The sequence below is a fragment of the Sander lucioperca genome, chromosome 1 (genome assembly GCF_008315115.2).
Source record: "Sander lucioperca isolate FBNREF2018 chromosome 1, SLUC_FBN_1.2, whole genome shotgun sequence".
In the NCBI taxonomy this organism is placed as follows: domain Eukaryota; kingdom Metazoa; phylum Chordata; class Actinopteri; order Perciformes; family Percidae; genus Sander; species Sander lucioperca.
This window is the reverse complement of record NC_050173.1, coordinates 28,349,732-28,367,939: the sequence shown is the minus strand read 5'-3', so window position 1 is coordinate 28,367,939 and position 18,208 is coordinate 28,349,732. Positions and strand designations below refer to the sequence as shown.

Sequence of the window (18,208 nt, the reverse complement as noted above, 5' to 3'; positions counted from 1 at the left end):
GTTCTTTACAGAAGTGCAGCAGGTTATGTCAGACATTCCAAAGATTATAAAGGAACAGCACAACATTTTGGGAAATAGACCTATTTTCTTTCGTACCGACAGTTAGATCGATACCACTCATGTTTCAGAGTGGTATCAGTCTTTTCATTTATTTCCCAAAATCTAGAGCTATGCCTGTAAAGCATGTCAGACAAATACCACAAACACAAAATAATTTCCTTGGCTCTTCTCTGTTGGCTCAATGTGAAGCCAGTTACAGATTCATAAAGATATAGATCCCTTAATAGGCTAAAAAAGTGGAGGAAAGAGGAAGCAATACTTTAAAAACCAAAAGAAAACCAGTTACTAAATAAAACGCTTCTTCCAGGAGCACCTTTCTGTCAGGAATAATGGAGCGTGGAGATATCTGAGAGCTTGTGGGAATATATGGAGCATATTTGTGCAGTAACTCAAGTGGAATTTTGGCAAACTCACAGACTATCATACTTCTCCTGTTTTTATTTCCATTGCTGAAATCAATTCATCACAGAGCCTCTGAATCTTTAACGTAGCCTTCCATTCTCTTCTGTCAAGCTACTCATACCTGAAAGGGATGTAATGACCCACTTTCTCTCCTTGTACCCCGGCGACTCTGCCGCTTACCACGTTTGACCACCTTGCTGTGGTCGACTACAGTTTGCAGCTGCTGTTAATTTACAGGAGCACTGTGCACCCCTTTTTCAGCTCTGAAGCATATATGACTAATCACACCAGTCATTTTAAACAACTTGAGCTCTCTCTGGCAATAAATCACCTTGATACGTGCTACTGTGCCCATAATAGAGCTACGTTCAGGAGGGAGGGGCACAGGGGGAACTTTGGGAGCTATTCAGTACTTTTGGTCAACACACTATTGTGAAATACACTCAGGGACTGGGACACATTGTTGTTCGATGTGTTTGTTTCTATGATCTCAATAAAAATCTAAGTGAAAACAACACAGGGTTGTATTTCTTCAAACAACAGCTCGGGGAATGTGATGTTTCCCCAGACTTTTTTTTTTTTTTTTTTTTTTTTATCTTTTTGTAGTTATAACTTGTAAAATCCAAAATCTTAGTGCAATAATTATGCCATAGAGGGTTTTTATTAAGACCCAAAGTTGTGTGTTCAAGCAAATGTGTGACACACACCGGGCTGAGAATGAAATGTTGCTACATTTAACCAATGTTTGATCAGCTTTCAACTTTTTTTTTTTTATTATTTTTTTTTTTTTAAGTTTTAGCCAAACCCCAGATAAACTAGAAAGAGGAAATAGTGTCTTTTTTCTTCACCCCAATGACATGGAGGAAAAAAGGGCCTCCAAAATGGCCAAGAGTACTTTTTTTTTTATCTTCACCTGCCAACTGTAAGAGAGAACACAGGGACTTCACAAGGCATTTAAAGAGGGTGTTAAACCAACCTTTTAGGACATGACAAATGATGTAACCTCCCTCCAATTCCACAAGCCAACATGAGATAGGTATGGCTTCCACAGTATCAGCAACCAGTAGAAAGTAGAAAAAACTGAATTGAAGTTAAACCACATAAAGGCCCCTTGACTGTGTTTTGCCATCTCTTTTTTCTCTGCCATTGCATTGTACCATGTTGCATCTTCCCTTTGTGCCTTTCCCTACTGAGTAACCACTGGGCCGAGCTGAAGAACAATCTGCTGGTTGTCAGGTGCGCTTACTGAATCCTGTTGCTTATTGTTATCTCACAATCTGAAACTTCAACAGACCAAAGACTGCAAGCAGTGACTGCAAGCTTCTGAAGTATAAGGCAGACAGTCACAAGGTGAATGACCTCTATAGTGGATATGTCTCCTTGTCGCTCTGCTGGTTTTCAGCCATTCCACCTCCCAATAAATCAACAAGAGCACACTCTGGGATCCAGCAGCTAAGTGGCATTTAAGAAACAGCTTGTGTGAGCTATAAGGCTGCAATTTGGATCATTTAGATGCAAGGCAATAATTTGGCCAGATGAACGCCATTAACAGCAGCCAGAAAGTTTTTAAGCAACTAAAGAAGAAAAAAGTCCAAGTCGCATTTTGTTAAAAGTCAATGAAGGCTGAACTTCTTGTGGTTCAGAGGGGCAAAAATGCTTTCCATTTGCACAGGTTTACTCAATATTGTGGATGTGACACATTTAAATTCACTGGAAAGTTACCCTCAGATGACAATAGATAGTCATCTTGGTATTTATCAGCAGTACTTGTAGTGCATTTATCTGCATGCCAACTTATGCATGAATAAAATTGTGCGTGGAAAGCAATGAAAGCCAGTCTACATTCAGCTTACTGCAAAAATGCCAAAATATTGTTTCTGCTACACATACCACTGACAGCAGCTTTAGTCCGGATGTTCAAAGTCGTAATCGTTACAACAAAAGCGGGACCAGCTCTCTTCATTTTATCATAACACAGCTGATATCCTCACCACTACTTCATATGTGCCTTATACTGTAACTTATAGAACAAGCCAGCAATGCCTGTAACAAGGTAGCTCCTAACTAGCTTCTGGGCGATATACATGCTTATCAAATGTTGTTTACACCATGATTCTGCCTTGCAGACACAATAAAAGAGGAATGACACTCCTATGCAGAGACACTGGGCTATCACACTGGGACTATTGGTACTGATGAGAAGCTCTTGGTCTGTTGCCATGGCCCCTGTGTGGGTTGCATGTCAGTGCTGCTCTGCCCTTCTTTTTAACAACACAGAAAAATACTTTGAAGACCCAATGGGAGAGCACAACACATTATGCTCTCAATGGTCGGGGTCTGTCTTTACAGCTTAACATGGTCTCATGCTATTAAAAAAAAACTTAGGAGCATCAGTATTTGACTCAATTTTTGAGTTATTATGAAACCTACATGGTCCATCACAGTCAGCCACTAATGAAAGACATGCAAATTAAGCACTTTGAAGGAGAAAATTAATGCTTTTCAGTATTTTTGCCACTGGTTGGGAGGATATGTAAATGAAGAGAGGGACCAGCAAATATGATTTCTTTTCTCTGAATTAGGTACATGAGCAGTTTTCTCACTTTCATTTGGGGTGACAAGGTTGCTTTGGTTTAAGTATAAACATTTCTCGACTATTAGCCTATGTGACTTCCATTTGTCCAGTTTATGTCAAGAGTTGGAAACTCAAGACACTTATTAACGATTTACTTAGAGGTTAAATGAGTAGTTTTTGCAACGATTAGAGTTGACAACTTTATTAATTATGATGAGATTTACTGTAATTGTCTAATGGGGTGGAAGTAGAGACTGTGAAAAGGGTCAAAAAGACAGAAATATAGGACATTTATAAGCGATAAGATACCACTGTTATATTGTATGTTGAGGGTATGTGTTTACCACAGTTTCAATCCCTGGACTGGACTGTACCATTCATGAAAATCACAGGGTTCGTTTGGGCTAGAGAACAAGCCTCAGGTGAGATTAGACGACAACCGGTGAATACAGTATGCACTGGGGACAGCAACTAGTAATCTTGCATGCACGGTCTTAGTGAGAGACAAAACATTATTTACATTATCAACGAATGCTCTTTTCAAGTTTTTGCAATTACTACTTTTAGCACCAATCTGCACCTTGTGGTGTAAATATGTGAAACATGTTACATTTACTGTAATTATTACAGCAACAAATATAGAATTAAGGTTGCAGATGTAAACTGGTAAAGTCACATCTCGTTGGGATGTTCAAACTCCTGATAGACGGTGTAAAAATCTATTTCTCTGATTTTTGATATTAAAATGTAGTGTATGACAGTACAACATTTCACCCAGGCCATTATTTGTTCCTGCCAGACAGCTAACGAGCCCTGCATTATCTCAGCGAGAGACAACAGCCCAGAGGACACACTGTACTTTAAGGAGTCTGAGACCCCTTGTGTAACTGGTTAAAAGAGAGCAGTGTTTCCAAAACAACGCTTTCTGTGCTCACACCGGGAGAGAAGAGCAGTAAAAAATCATCAACAACCATCATCCTCCTCCTTCATTTAACATGAATTGGACGTTCCCATTTCATCCATTCACGTTGTAGCTGCTCATGTAGGTCAGCGGGTCAGTCCCGCTGCCTCCATGAATACCAGAAAGAGGATCTTGACAAGCTTTATCACAGTCAGCTGACAAAGTGAAGTACATTTTCTGGGCAAATGAGACACAGCAGCAGAGCAGCAGCTGTCATCCATCATACTCGTGGTGACGAGTGCTGGATAACAATACATCCACCACACAAGAAAAAAAAACACTATACAATACTTCAGAGCATTCAGGTGCTTCAAAATATGCATTTAATATGTAGCTGCTCTATAGACATCAGTGACCATCAAAAAATCATGACCACATGTACTGTATGCAAGGGCGTAACTTTGGATTCTATATTGGGAGGGTTTAGATCTCCACTTTCGAGCAAAATTGAAATTTTGAGCATATCAAACACTTAATTTCATGCATTCTGGTAAATTTTTCTGCAACAATTTGTGCCTTTTCTGCTTTAATTTATGGTGTGAATTTCTTTAATTATGTAAAGGAAATTATTAGATGTTTGGGGGGGTTGCACTGGCCAGTTTTGATTATTGGGGTGGGTTGTAACCCCCCCATCCCACCTCTGTAAATTACTATGACTATGTAAAACACAGAGAAACAAATAGGAACATGTTGAACTACTGTAACAACATGGATGCAGTAAGTGTATGTAAGGGAGTTTACCAACACTGCTAATTAGCATGGTGTCATGCCCCTATTTGGAAGCAGATACGATTTTACGCCCCCTGATGTGTAAATCAACTTGATTTTTTTATCAACCAGTAGCAATAAGGGCCAGGGGGAAATTATTGAAATTGGATCATGAACCGTTTCTTTTCATACATGTTTCTCATTAGTTTCTGTTGTAAAAATGAAAAATGCAAGTTAAACGTGACTGTCAGACTTTTTGGACACAATACCCACACAATCCCCCTACTATATTTGCTCTCATCCTGTAGTTGGAGGGCCTTTCATTTGGGCTAATTGGTAGCACCTGGCCCAATGCTCCCAGTCACTATAAAAGCCGCCTCTCAGGGAGATGCTCTCCATGTGCTTTGTTTGGTTCCTTTTAGCATTTCGCCCACCAGCACGTCAACACACATCCACTCACTTGTATCAGTGACTCAACTGCCATCAACAACTCATCTCTTTTGCAATTTAATGTAGCCTATGCTTTTGTAAATAAGTCATGACAATATTGACTGAGCAAGATGGGCTTCTTCATCCTTTGGATTTGACTGACATGTTTGCTTAATGAGCTTGTCTATTTTGTCCATTCTTCACCATCAAAGATCTGTTCAACTTGTACTGAACGTTGTTTTGCAATCTTAATCTAGCTAACCTGAATCCTTATAGCTATGCTAGCATCAAACTATTCTTGGTTTTCCATTGTTCCCAAATGGGAAATGGGATTTTTTTTCACAGCAGACATTTTACTTGTCATATAGGGGAAAGCACATGTGCAACTAATAACATTGAGCTTCATTCACCAATATATTACTAGTTTTCTCTTAAATATGTTCTTAAGAAAGTCCCTAAGAAAAGTTTACGTCTGATTCATGACGTATTATTAAACAGCAGAATTGTTTGCAGGTGTTCTTAGAATGATGAATCCAAATGTCTTCATAAATTGAGAGCTTGTGCCTGTTGCTCCTATTTAGCATAGATAAACGCCCTGTTCATTCCAATAAAAGGGCATGAGATGGCAGGGCTGCGTCATTTGCACACTTAGAGAAATGTCCAAAAGACGTGGCAAAGACGGTGGAGGCATCGACTCCAAAAAGAAAAACTTCAGTAATTCTGAAGTGGAGGTACTGCTGCAAGAAGTTAACGGAAAATGAGACGACATATTTAGTATCGTCAGCAGTGCATACTAAGCAGCAAATAAAACCAATGCATGGAATGCAGTTACTCATGCAGTGAACGCTGTATCCGGAGAAGGGCGCAGAACCGATGAAGTAGAAAAGAAATGGTTTGATCTGAAATCTGAGGCAAAAAAAAAATGACTTCAAAACATAGAAGATACTCTTGGCGTATAAATAGCGTGATCAATCACTTATTATTGGATGGCAGGGTTCCATCCATCCATCCATCTTCATCCACTTATCCACGGTCGAGTCGCAGGGGCAGCAGCTCCAGCAGGGGAACCCAAACTTCCCTTTCCCTAGCCACATTAACCAGCTCCGACTGGGGGATCCCAAGGCGTTCCCAGGCCAGGTTGGAGATATAATCCCTCTACCTAGTCCTGGGTCTTCCCCGAGGCCTCCTCCCAGCTGGACATGCCTGGAACACCTCCCTAAGGAGGCGCCCAGGGGGCATCCTTACCAGATGCCCGAACCACCTCAACTGGCTCCTTTCGACGCAAAGGAGCAGCGGCTCTACTCTGAGCTCCTCACGGATGACTGAGCTTCTCACCCTATCTCTAAGGGAGATGGCAAGGTTCCCCGTTAACATAATTGATGTGAATTGAAGGCAAAGCAAGGCAAGTTTATTTATATAGGCCTAGCACAATTCATACACAATTGCAATTCAAAGTGCTTTACAAATGAGCAGCAGTGTGTATTTATTAAAACAACGTATAATTATGTGTAAAATAATTAGTTTTTAATTAGAACGGACGAAAACGGTATAGCTACTTGTTTTGCGCAAACATGTCAGCTCTAAATTGTGTGCAAGAGTGCTCTTGAGTGTGCGTAGATTCTGTTCATACCTAAGAACAAATAAGAAAACATTGGTGAATGCCAGAATCTTCGTGAAAAACTGCGTAAGTGGGGTTTAAGAACACATTTGTTCTTACGAACGTTTGGTGAATGAGGCCCATTGACGACAACTGCAGTAGTCATTAGTGTTATTGTTTACAACTGGGTTAAAGTGTTTGCTGTGAAAATGAGCTATTACATTTCCCCCCTGGTTATGTGCTCCCCAAAACAGTATGTTGTTTGCAAATGTGAATTCGTTACTTACTGTTGAGGTACCCTGTGAAGTTGTTGACCACTACAGGTGCTATTGAGCAGTGTTTTGCTGAGCGAGTCTCTGTTTTGTTTATCTTATTCTACTAACTGAGTAGTTAGACCGTGCTAATACAGCGTCCCTCTTTCATTTCTTCAACCAGCTTCTTGAAAAGGGCGACGTAGTGATGTGTGTGCATATCCAAAAACCTGTTGATATCGAAGTCTTTGATAATGTTTAAAAGTAGCTGTGGTTCTCCTTTTTTATCGGGTCTCCAGCCTTGCAAACTGTTGGCTGGTTGGTTTGTGTACAGAAACCACAGCAACGCACAGGGCTGACCATAAGCCTGCGGTGAAAACCCTGATTGAGATCGACGCATATTCTGAATGCGCTGCATAGGCTACATGTCCAAAGAAGGCCTCTTAAACCCAAATAATACCGGAATATCCCACATGTCTTAATCGGAAAATGCTATAATTGGAAAAAGGCCTTATTCGGAATATCCAACCGGAATATGCTGTTTACATGACCTGTATCAAATTCGGAATATTGTCATATAATAGTGGAATATTGGTGTGCATGTAAACGTACTCACTGACAAACATAAATTCACTCATGCACCGATGGGGATGGTATGATAAACTGTTTTTGTTTACAGGAAAACTCCACAGGGTACCGTAAATATATACACTAGCTGCATTATCCAGTATGTTGGCGAATAATTTCATTTATGTGATTTATGGATTCATAACATCTAGAATGAATACCTCATCATTAATGAGGTTCATTACAGCTCTAAAAACGAAGTTGTCTGGCTTACCTTTCTCATTTCCTGAGCAAACACTTGAAGTTTCACTGATTGAAAAATCTCCCTTTAAAAAGTGTTATTTTTGCTGATTTTCTTAAAAAAAAGCCTTCATAAGCCTGGCAGGTCTAAATGTGTCATTAAAATTAGCATTCCAACTTTTAGAGCTGTTACAAGTTCTCATTTTCTCACATAAAAAAGGCTAATCAGCTAAGGTTATTTAACATGAAGTGTTAGAGTCCTAAAGGGATGATTAAGATGCTGCTTCTCTCCTCACATATTGAGCAAGGTGACTAATGGGGCAAACTCGCAAAAAAGTCAATGCAACCTTTTAATTGCTGACAGATATATAGCTGAATACTCTCACATACCCATTTTTCAGAATAGAGATTTAGTCATTTCTAAAATCATGATCCATGAGAGTATATACCAACAATATAGCACCATTTCTAATCTGCAACCTGAAATACGTTGAGAAAAGACAGGTGAACAGAGTATATCCCGTTTGCTGTTCACTTCTCTGCCTCGGCATTGTCGCTGTAAATGCACATCAAGGTTATAAGCGGTGCAGACTTACTGGGAGAGTGAAAGTGGATGTGAAAGCTCAATCACATTCTAAATTGTACAACACAGCAGAGGAGTCTTCTTGGCAGTCACACTGGTGGGACAGAGAGGAGAAAGAAACAGAGTCTGGAAAAAAAAAGGCAAGTATTTGTGTGTTTACCCATCGCACTGAACATACACCATGCTGCACATGAGCTGCTGGTGGATTGGCAAAATGAAGTACTGGCAATTAAGATGCAGATCTCTCCAACACCCGTATTAGTCTTGCTTCTAAAAAGAAAATCACAGACGTACTAAAGTGCTGTATGGCACAATAAATAACTCCCGGTGGGCTTTGCAGTGCTGTCATGCTCTCTGTAGCAGTCACCATCCCAGACGAAGGCAATGTGCCACAACCGCCATGAAGCCTTCCTACCTCAGGCACTCCACTGGCAACAATTTAAAACAACTCTCTTTTGTTCTTCCTGATCTGCATACCCTCCCTCTTCCTGACTGCTTCCCGAGTAGAAGGCATAATGCATCATTTTAGGAGGGAGCAGCCTAATTTAACAGCCAGGGAGAAACACCAGTGGACACTGGCCTGCTACTGAATGAATGAGCCTGATGTGTAAAATCTGAAAAGATTACAGACTGAGGGGCAGGCCCCCCCAAAAGGTCTTGCCAAACCAGCTGTTTTGATAAGCCCTGCTGCCTCCCCAGAATAATAATTCCTCCAAACGAGACGGAGTAAACAAACCGAATATGAGGAGAAGTTAGCACTGTCTTGTTTTGTTCCTGGAGACAAACTAAGAAAAAGGATAGTAGAATCATATCATGATCAAATCTTGTGTCTCCCTCCCCTGTTGCATGTTGACATCTGGACACTGAGGGGATGTTGGGTATACACAGCTCATGAGCAATAAATAAACAAAGGGGCGACCGGCCTTGAAAAGCCATCCACCTGTGACCAGTAGAAAAGCAGCAGGCACAGCAGTGTTCATTAAGGAAGCCGGTCCTGACAGTGAGGCATTTAAGAGGCCATCAGGAGTGACAACTCAGCAGCTACCTTGGGACCGGAGAGGGAAAGGCATCAAGGTGAGCAATGCAATTTCAGCTTGAATAATGGAGCACTTTCCTCAGGTCTGACATTCATGTATTTCTCCGTCAGTTTTGCCTTACAGACCTACACCTGTGAGCTCTTCAATGTTCCACAGGAAAAACGGGTTTACAATGTCCACAGGTTCACAATTACTCAGTCTATGGCTGCTGGTCTGCAGATAATCTCACTCAAAGTGGTTCATGAATTAAAAATAGCAGCAAATATATCAAAATTTGGAAATGGAAATTTTGATTTTGGATGCTGTGCACTACAGACATTACACACAGCAGACATCAACCTCTAGATTTAGTTCTTTACGATTTCTTAAAATAATTTCATCAAGGCAAATTATTCTCACTTTCCTGTTGGATTCACCAGCCAGATTCCATTTTCACAGAGTTGCTGAGTTACTGGTAATAACAGAGGATTAATTTACAAGGAGGCAACATTCCCCAGTGAGACTTGTGGCCCAGAACAATAATGAGCACATAGTAAACAGAAATTTGCCGTAAACCAAAAGAGAATGCAGAGGCACCTAATCTAGTAACACACAATGCACACTGATGCGTACACACACACATACACACACACGCACACGTAGAGAAAATGATGGCAAATTATCTTCCCCAGGCCTGTGTAACAACATATGTTTTCAGGTAATTAAAAGAAGATCCCAAGCGGTTATCATGTCATGTTGAAATACAATGCACAGAGCAAATTACCATTCTGTGGTTATTCATACAAAGCCGAGGTCACGTTGCCTTGGTAAACTGTAAAAATAGACAAGGGGTGTTTGTGGCTGTAGTCGTGCTGTGGTTTCAACTTGTAATTAGAAATGCTGAGGTCAAAACGCTATGCAATACGTGATATATAATTTGTGTGTGTGTGTGTGTGTGTGTGTGTGTGTGTGTGTTGTTTGAGTGATAGCTAGTGGCCTAGTAATTGTTTTAAGTGCAAGTACATAAGTTAAACTATTGACTGAGCACAAAAGTAATTGTTGCGTTTCAAGAGTTGCAACCGATTTTTAGAAGCAGAACCCATTTTGCAATCAATGTTTATTGTAATTAGATCTAAGGCAGCATTAGGACTTTCTGTGCTTGTTAACTTCAAAGCTGTGGATTCTCGGATTTGTCAGTTTTGATCCTTCAATTGAAAAAGTCCAACTGAGAGCAGAGTATCCCTTGTTTTAAACCTGGAAGTAAAATGCCATACCAACATCTAAGTAACGTCAGAGTACTTCCTAGTGTGCTCCAGCACCTCTTTCTTTTTCTAACTGTAAAAAGGGTGTGGCTCTTACAGTTTGCACCTCTCATCTCAGGTGAACAGGATCTGTCAAAACAGCAGGAGGAAGAACAGATTTCAAACTGAGAAGGGACCACATCAGGAACTTTCTCTACATACCTGTTTTGCACTTGTGAATTTGTTGCTGCACATTTCAGAGCCCTTCTTTTTCAATAATTATCACTTTCTTATGTTATGAGCTCTATAGTGTGGTCAATAATAAACTGGCAGTTTTTGAGGCCACTTTGCAATCAAAACTTTTCATACTGGGAGAAAAGCAAGAATACAAGCTTCATCAGCTACAAATCAGTTTTGTACTAAAACAGTGATGGTGCGCTAACATGTTACATAGCCTTTGTAACCAGAGAGAAGACACAACCTTTCCACCTTATATATTCCATATGTGTCTTAAATCTGCATTAATTTATATTTTGGCACAACAGGCTGTAAAAACAACCACAATATATTAATTTATCATTATCATCTTTTAAAGTTGTGCGCATGACTTGCTGCAAATGTACATGAAGTCCAATATTCACCCTCCTTTTAGCTCCTTCAGTCTCCATCAACTCCTGAGGGAAATATCTGGCTCTTTAGCTGCTAAATGTTCCACTATGTTCACCAGCTAACTTTGTCTGTCAGCCTCTTAGTGATGGGCATGCGGTGTACAGTTATTTTATCAGGGCTTTTTACTTTAATGGCTGCCTGCTGCAGCTGGAGACCATGCTGATGAGAGCCAAAACCATAAAGTTGTGGGCAGACAAACTAAACGATAAGCTGAAAGACACTAAAACTGCGCTTTTGCAGAAATAGGTGATAATTCTTAGAAATATATAGTACAGTTTTAAAGAATATTCAAGTCAATTGGGTGAGTTGGGCAGTTGATGTGACTACTCCTCTTAAATAAGCACCATGCATACGTGACCTCTCTGGTTAATCTTGATTTAAGAATATTTCCGAGCAACCTGGAGCTGGGGAAGTAATAAAAATTCATTATAACCATGGTAACATATGCCTTTGTTGTATCCAAGCTAATATATTCCATGTTCAAGGACTCTGAGGGAAGCACTTTACTTAAGTTGAATTTGAGTTGTCACTATGCTCATCTTTGTGCTCGAATAAAATAACAACTCAACTGTTTCCTAAATTAATGGTGTACACTCCCCTTGGCTTCAGATGCTGTGCTCTGCTGCTCAGAGTCTATACATGTAGGTGCCAGACACTGCTCAGGATTAGCTGGTGAGTTAAGTGTCCTGCTGCATTGCACCCAATACCTGTTCACCAAACAAGGTGCTGGCTGCCACATTGATACATCCATCCATCCATTTACTGTATCAATCCATCTGTTTACCTTCAAAAAGTCTCCAGATAGTTTTACTGAGGATACATACCTTAGTTTTACTGCCATGCTGTGTCTGAGGGAGCTTCCTTCCCATCTGACAGACAGGTGATTCCCCTTTGAAGGTGCTCCATCTCACTCACTGATGGGGAGGCCAGAGAATGAGCCTACCCCTCAAGACCCCATTAAAGCAAAACCCAGGGTGCACAGGTTAGATATTCATCGCCTGGGCAACCTCTGCCATCAACACATTTTGTGCCACGTGAGAATGATCACAGCTTATTAAAGTAGAAATAATGACTGCTCTACCTCCGGCATGAAATATTTAACAAGGACAAAGGAGATGGCTCAATGGTGATTCATATTTATGTTGAAAGGAGAGAACGTGGACAATACTGGCTACACAGGAAATGCAGATGAACCTTTGTTAACCTGAGCTCAGAAGAGACTGATGACACTTGAAATGTGTATCTTAATGGAAGCAGAATTGTGGCAGAGGGTGTTCTGAATTAATGTTTGCTAGGCATAACAAAGACATTACACACAAAGCAGACTAATGCATTCAAGTTTTAAATGTATGTGCTCAATTTTAACCATCATTTTATTGTAATCATTTTCCCTCTGTGCTCAGAAGGTATAGAGCTTCCAATTTCTGGATGTGAAATTATAGATGCATTTTTCCTCCTAGCTTGGGTAAATTAGCTTTTTTTGGGCCCCTGAGAAAAGGGGGAAAGAGCAGAGTGAAAACGTTCTCCATCAAGTGTGATTGAATTGGATTTTACAAGATGAATTGCCAGGACAAGAGTTTATCCCAGTTACATTGCCAAGAGGTTTCAGTCCTACTGCAGCCAACTCTGGTCAACAGCAATTAGGTTCAGCTTTGAGTTATCAGAATCTGTCATTGTGAGAAGATGTTTACAATGTGAGCAGAAAGTAGATAAATGCAACAGGCCGACATTTGCAACAGTAAAAAGCGGCTTGTAGCTGGTCCAAGAATTCATGAAATTACAGATCTGACAGCCAAAACATGAGCAGAGCAAAACACAGCTGTCTTTTTCTGTAGCCCACACATCTTTTAATCTAGTAGAATACAATGCACACTGCAGAGACTGCCTTTGGCTCTTTGTGTGGCTGTCCGTTTTTCGTACTCGCATATTTTCTTTTCCTTGAGGGAACCCGTATGATTTGCTATTGTGTCCTTCATCTGAAGACCACACTTACCACAGACAGTGGCAATAAGCCTGAAGACTGGCAATGAGGTGATATTTAGGCTTACCTTCCCCAGACTGGGGCTCCACAGATATCTCAGGCTGAAAACACAGATAGCCAACACGAGAAAGACCAGAGCCAGAACCAGAGCCAGTCGCTGGTAGGTGTGGTACTTGGCCTTCTTCTCTTTTCCCACCTCAACCTGCAAACAATATAGGTTCAATATTACTGTATATATGGTGAAAGCTCACTGATTAACATGTTATATCTCCTTTTGTTTAACAATTTGTGGTTGGTAACCTCACAAAAAACAAAACCCCATATTGTTGTTTTTACTCAGTTTTTTTAAGGGATTAAAGAAACAAAATATGACGTGTTAATTAGTGAACTTTAAAGGTGGTGGTGGGTGGATTGTGTTACCTTTAGACAGAGCCAGGCTAGCTGTTTACCTGTTTCCATGCTTTATGCTCAGCTATGCTAACGTGCTGGTGGCTGTAGCTTCATAAATAGTTGTGAAGTAAGAGAGGAACTGCTGATTAGGAAAAACATTTCCTAGAATTTTTCCCCATTCTGTATTTCCAATGGCACTACCGGGGGCCACCCAATCGACCCACGGGCACATGTTTCAAATAGGCAAGCCCTCCACGACAACACTGAAAGCACCGGGGGAGAAGCAATTAGCCTGTTCCGAAAGGGCACGTGCTCTGAATGGCCACACCTCAAACGGACACTGCACTTGAATCTTCAACGTTACCTAACATATAATATAATGATTGTAGCCTGTAGGTTGATGTTATAGTCACATGTTTCTGGCTGGACCACAGGGACCACAGGGACCTGCCATAGGACCTCGACATTTTGTTGCTTAGTAATAAAGTTCCATCATTGGTCAGATTGAGTGTGATGACGTGAGTGTTGTTGTTTCCCCATTACCATTGCCCAAATGTATTTAAATTACAAAGGGTTGGCAAGCAGGGGATGGATATTTGATCATTTATCAGTATCAGATCATTTATATCATATATAATATGTCTTCTATATCATTTCTAATAGATTATCAGTGGGTTTTCTTGCAAGATTTGCTCGTGGCTCGCTGAAAAAAATAAACGAGACGCAGAAACAACTGCTCCAGATCGGCTCTGTGGCGCAGCGTGTGCTGTAGAAACCCGGTGAAAAATAAACTACTCAAATAACAAAAAGGAGTAGGCCTACTTATGAAGAAAGGAGAAATCATTAAAATAGAACCATATAAAAGTAGCATGAAGGAAACAATGCCAGTGGGACTTTTCAGTTTCCGGTGGAGATATTAACATCGGTGCACCGAAGAGAGCAGAGAGTAAAGTTGTGAGGTGGTTGTAAATGTACAGTGTAGGTTTCATTTTATCCATAAATAAATGCTGCAGCTCATCAAGATCAACATTTGAGGCTGTGGTTCATAATTGTAATGGGGTGAAACATCGGTCCGGTCTGTTTAACAAAGTAACTAATTAGACAGAAACACTTTAGATGAGTAATCTTTTTTTTTTTTTACTTGTAGCATTATTTGTTTCAAATGCACCTTTACCATGTCATGTACTATGCTACGTCAGTACACAACAAACTAATATTACTGCTTTAACGGCCTTTTACACCCCACACACACACACACACACACACACACACACACACACACACACACACACACACACTTCACAACTCTATTTAATGGAGATATATGATAGTAGTATCAATCCTCTCATCTAACTAATTCTCAGCACAAAAGCTTCTATGCACATTTCCCAAAATGTACAAGTATTGCTTTTAATTTATCATTTTCACGACTGAATTTATATTTCCTCCTTTTCAGTTTCTCTTTTTTTTTAATCAGTATTGCATTTAATCAGAAGAGAGGCCATTTGATTTGGTCTCCCATCTGCTAAATGTATCCATCAATAAGGCTACTAATGACAATAACATAACCATCCCCATGCCAAATGCAGGGAAGAACAGACTGCTACAAGTGCCACGGAAAAGTTACATTTATTACACTTTTCCTAAAAAAAAAAAAAAACTTGCCTGCTGTAGTCAATTCCCCAGGCTCAAGGCCACAAATTAATAAAGACAGGCTTTTGTTCCACCAGAGCTCCAGCGGGGAGAAAATGAAAGCTTCTCATTCACACTGGACCACTTTTGAAGGTCTCAGAGGACAACAGAAAAGCAGATATGTAAAATAAAAAAGAAACAAACCAATTTCAATTAGCAAAAGTGTTGCTTATCTCCGTGTCTTTCATAATGACGATAAAGCAGCTTTGGTTTTCTATTGTGGCTGGGGCTGGTACAGTAGTTAAGCTGCAGATGATTGGGAGGCACTTTAACATGCTGACTTCTTAAAATATATTTTTTTAATAATAATAGTTGTATGGTTTTTATGACATTTGGACTGGTGTACTGCTAAATAATTATCCAAAATGGTCCTGAAAAATATATTTGACATAGCCTTAACAACTACAGTGTGTAGGTGGTATGCAGGAGGAAATAGCATACAGCAATAATGGCATACAGTTACACTCTGTGCTTGTTGGATTGAATTTCTGATTGTTAAATACATCAGCAGCATGACAGAGGATACATTATTCATAGCTTCCTAAAAACTTAAAACTAAACATTTGCCTTTAATGAATTCTACATTGTTACAATTGTTTATTGGGCGTATTAGAGACAGTAGCCATGAAAGCGTGAGGCACATCAAAGTAGTGTACATTCCTAAGGCATGATGAAAAACAGAGTGCTACAATCAGAGAGCCAGAAATTCCTTTCATTGTAGATTTTTCAGAGTGAAGAAAAAAAAATGGTGGCTGAAATCCTTTACTCTCCTGTGGCAGGTGGCATAAGCAGTGGAAACTTGACTGGAGGACAAACCTCTCTCTTTGCCTATGCTTTGGATATCGAATACTCACAGGAAGAAGGTGGGATTGAGAGACAGACAGAAATAAAGGCAGGGATGGAGACAGGGTGAGCAGTCTGAGTGCGTAGCACTCGCCAACTAGTGTTTAAAGGTTTAGGAGTTCAGAATCAGCCAGGCTTTGTGAGGAAGAGTGCCTGGAGCCCCCTGCTGTTATCATGCAGAGAGGGAGCACCTATTTGAGAGAAAAAAATAAGAAGTAGTCTATAACCAAAAAGCAGAGGCAGTGGTTTATCACACTGGGGTACGCTCATATAAGCATTTGAATTGCTGTGAAAACTATTCTGAAATATGAAGCCACTAGTCATTTCTTAATCATCATTCTCCATCCATCACCTACAGTGCAGCTATGATTAGTATCTGCTGGGACACATACCTTTTCTTCGATGGACAGTAAAAAAGCTTTTTCATATACAAAGATAATATTACTGTGCTCTGCAGGTATTACCCCTTGTTCTATTGTTCACAAGTTCAGCAACAAGTGAAATATGAGAAGTGTAAGAAGAAGAAGAAGAAGAAGAAGAAGAAGAAGGAGCCAAAAAGAGCCAAAAATCCCTCCTCCCCCTCTTCCTCAATAATAGTTCTTAAATAAAGAATATTCTTGGTCTATATTTGAATGCTGCTTGCATGTGAGAAAGATTTTTTTTTAGCTATAAAGCAAATACAATGGTTCAGGTGAGACTGAATATAAGAGTGGAAATAAAGAAAGGAAGCCAAGGCAAAAAGCCAAAAGGAATTAGATGGAAAAATACTATTCTGAGAAAACTCAGATCACAGAAGAAAAGATCGAGCAGCAGATTCTTTCAGATAAAAAAAAAAAAGATTCAAACTTCTGACATATTTTACTTCAAGCTTGCACTCAAATACCACAGGATCCCCCTCCCCACTTTTAAACTACCACTGCTGCCACCTGCACTTAATTTATTGGGCTGTACATTTTTAGGGGTGCTCCCACTTTCTTGACACTGTATTGACCTAAGATCCTGCACAGTATTCATAAAGACACTAAATGTTGGAATTTATTTTAAATAGATTTTTTGCAATTAATAAAAGTGCAATAATTCAAACATAAAATACGGGGGAAAAAATGGACTCACATCTTTCCACAGAATCTGTTGACTGCTGGATTGACTGCTTGCCTCCATTATACAAGCCTGCAGGAGGAATCTTTCCGATCGTCTTAGCTGGGGAAAATACTAACGTACTGCAAGGCTTAGAGTCCCAGCTTCCTTCCACTGCTGTAATTTGGGAGGGTGCTGAAGGGGAGGGAAGTTTCAGGTGGAGTGGAATTACTGAAACATTTGTGATACCCATTAAAAGCAAGGCAGATGTCTCTCCCGCCCGCCTCCCTGCTCCCATTTCAAAGGTTGAAAGCCACGAATGGATTCAGACTGAGACAAAACCTCTGTTGAATAAATTGCATACTATACTTGGATGAAAAACACTGTAGTCATTCACTACTTTCAAAAGATTCCTGCTTGAAGGACACAAAGTTAGCATTTGAAAAAAAGAAGTAAATCCTACCCACATAGTGCAGATGCTGATGTTTTCGTTTATATTTTCTGAAGTATCAAAAACGGTTCAAGTACCTGCTCTCTGCTTTTGTTCTCCAGTCAGTCAGTCAGTCTGCACACTCGGCAACAAGAGTTGAGGTGACTGAGTAACAGCATGCCAAAAGATTCAACCTTATAAAATGTAAAGAATTTGCACTTGTGCACATACAGAAAACTGTAGTAATTAAGTTAGACTGTAATCTGAGGACAGAAGTTTAAAGATCCCCTTCAGACAAGTTTTAAGACATAAAAATACTCAACGTAAAATAATGATTGTGCAAATGTTTTTTTTCCATTTAAAAAAAATAACCTCAATAGAAATTCTAAAACATACAAACTACATTCTCCCTCATTAAAAAAAAAAAAAAAAAAAAAATATATATATATATGCAATTCATTTTAAAAGTTGAACTGCTGGGTGCAATATATCTTCT

The 18,208-nt window shown here is 39.9% G+C and overlaps 1 protein-coding gene across 2 annotated transcripts in view; it reads right to left on the bottom strand.

The window, feature by feature from the left end:
- Nucleotides 1-17,827, bottom strand: part of tnmd (tenomodulin) — a 56,089-nt gene extending 38,262 nt beyond the window's left edge. Inside the window, exons 1-3 of one of the 2 annotated variants that reach the window (XM_036001533.1) lie at nucleotides 17,811-17,827; nucleotides 17,319-17,477; nucleotides 13,348-13,482 (exon numbers count right to left, since the gene is read on the bottom strand). In XM_036001533.1, the coding sequence (XP_035857426.1) occupies nucleotides 13,348-13,482; nucleotides 17,319-17,366 (183 nt within the window). In that variant the 5' untranslated portion in view covers nucleotides 17,367-17,477; nucleotides 17,811-17,827. Of the gene's footprint in view, nucleotides 1-13,347; nucleotides 13,483-17,318; nucleotides 17,546-17,810 lie in introns of those variants that run through there. The other variant, XM_031302840.2, reaches the window with a different exon arrangement.
- Nucleotides 17,828-18,208: the final 381 nt, after the last annotated feature.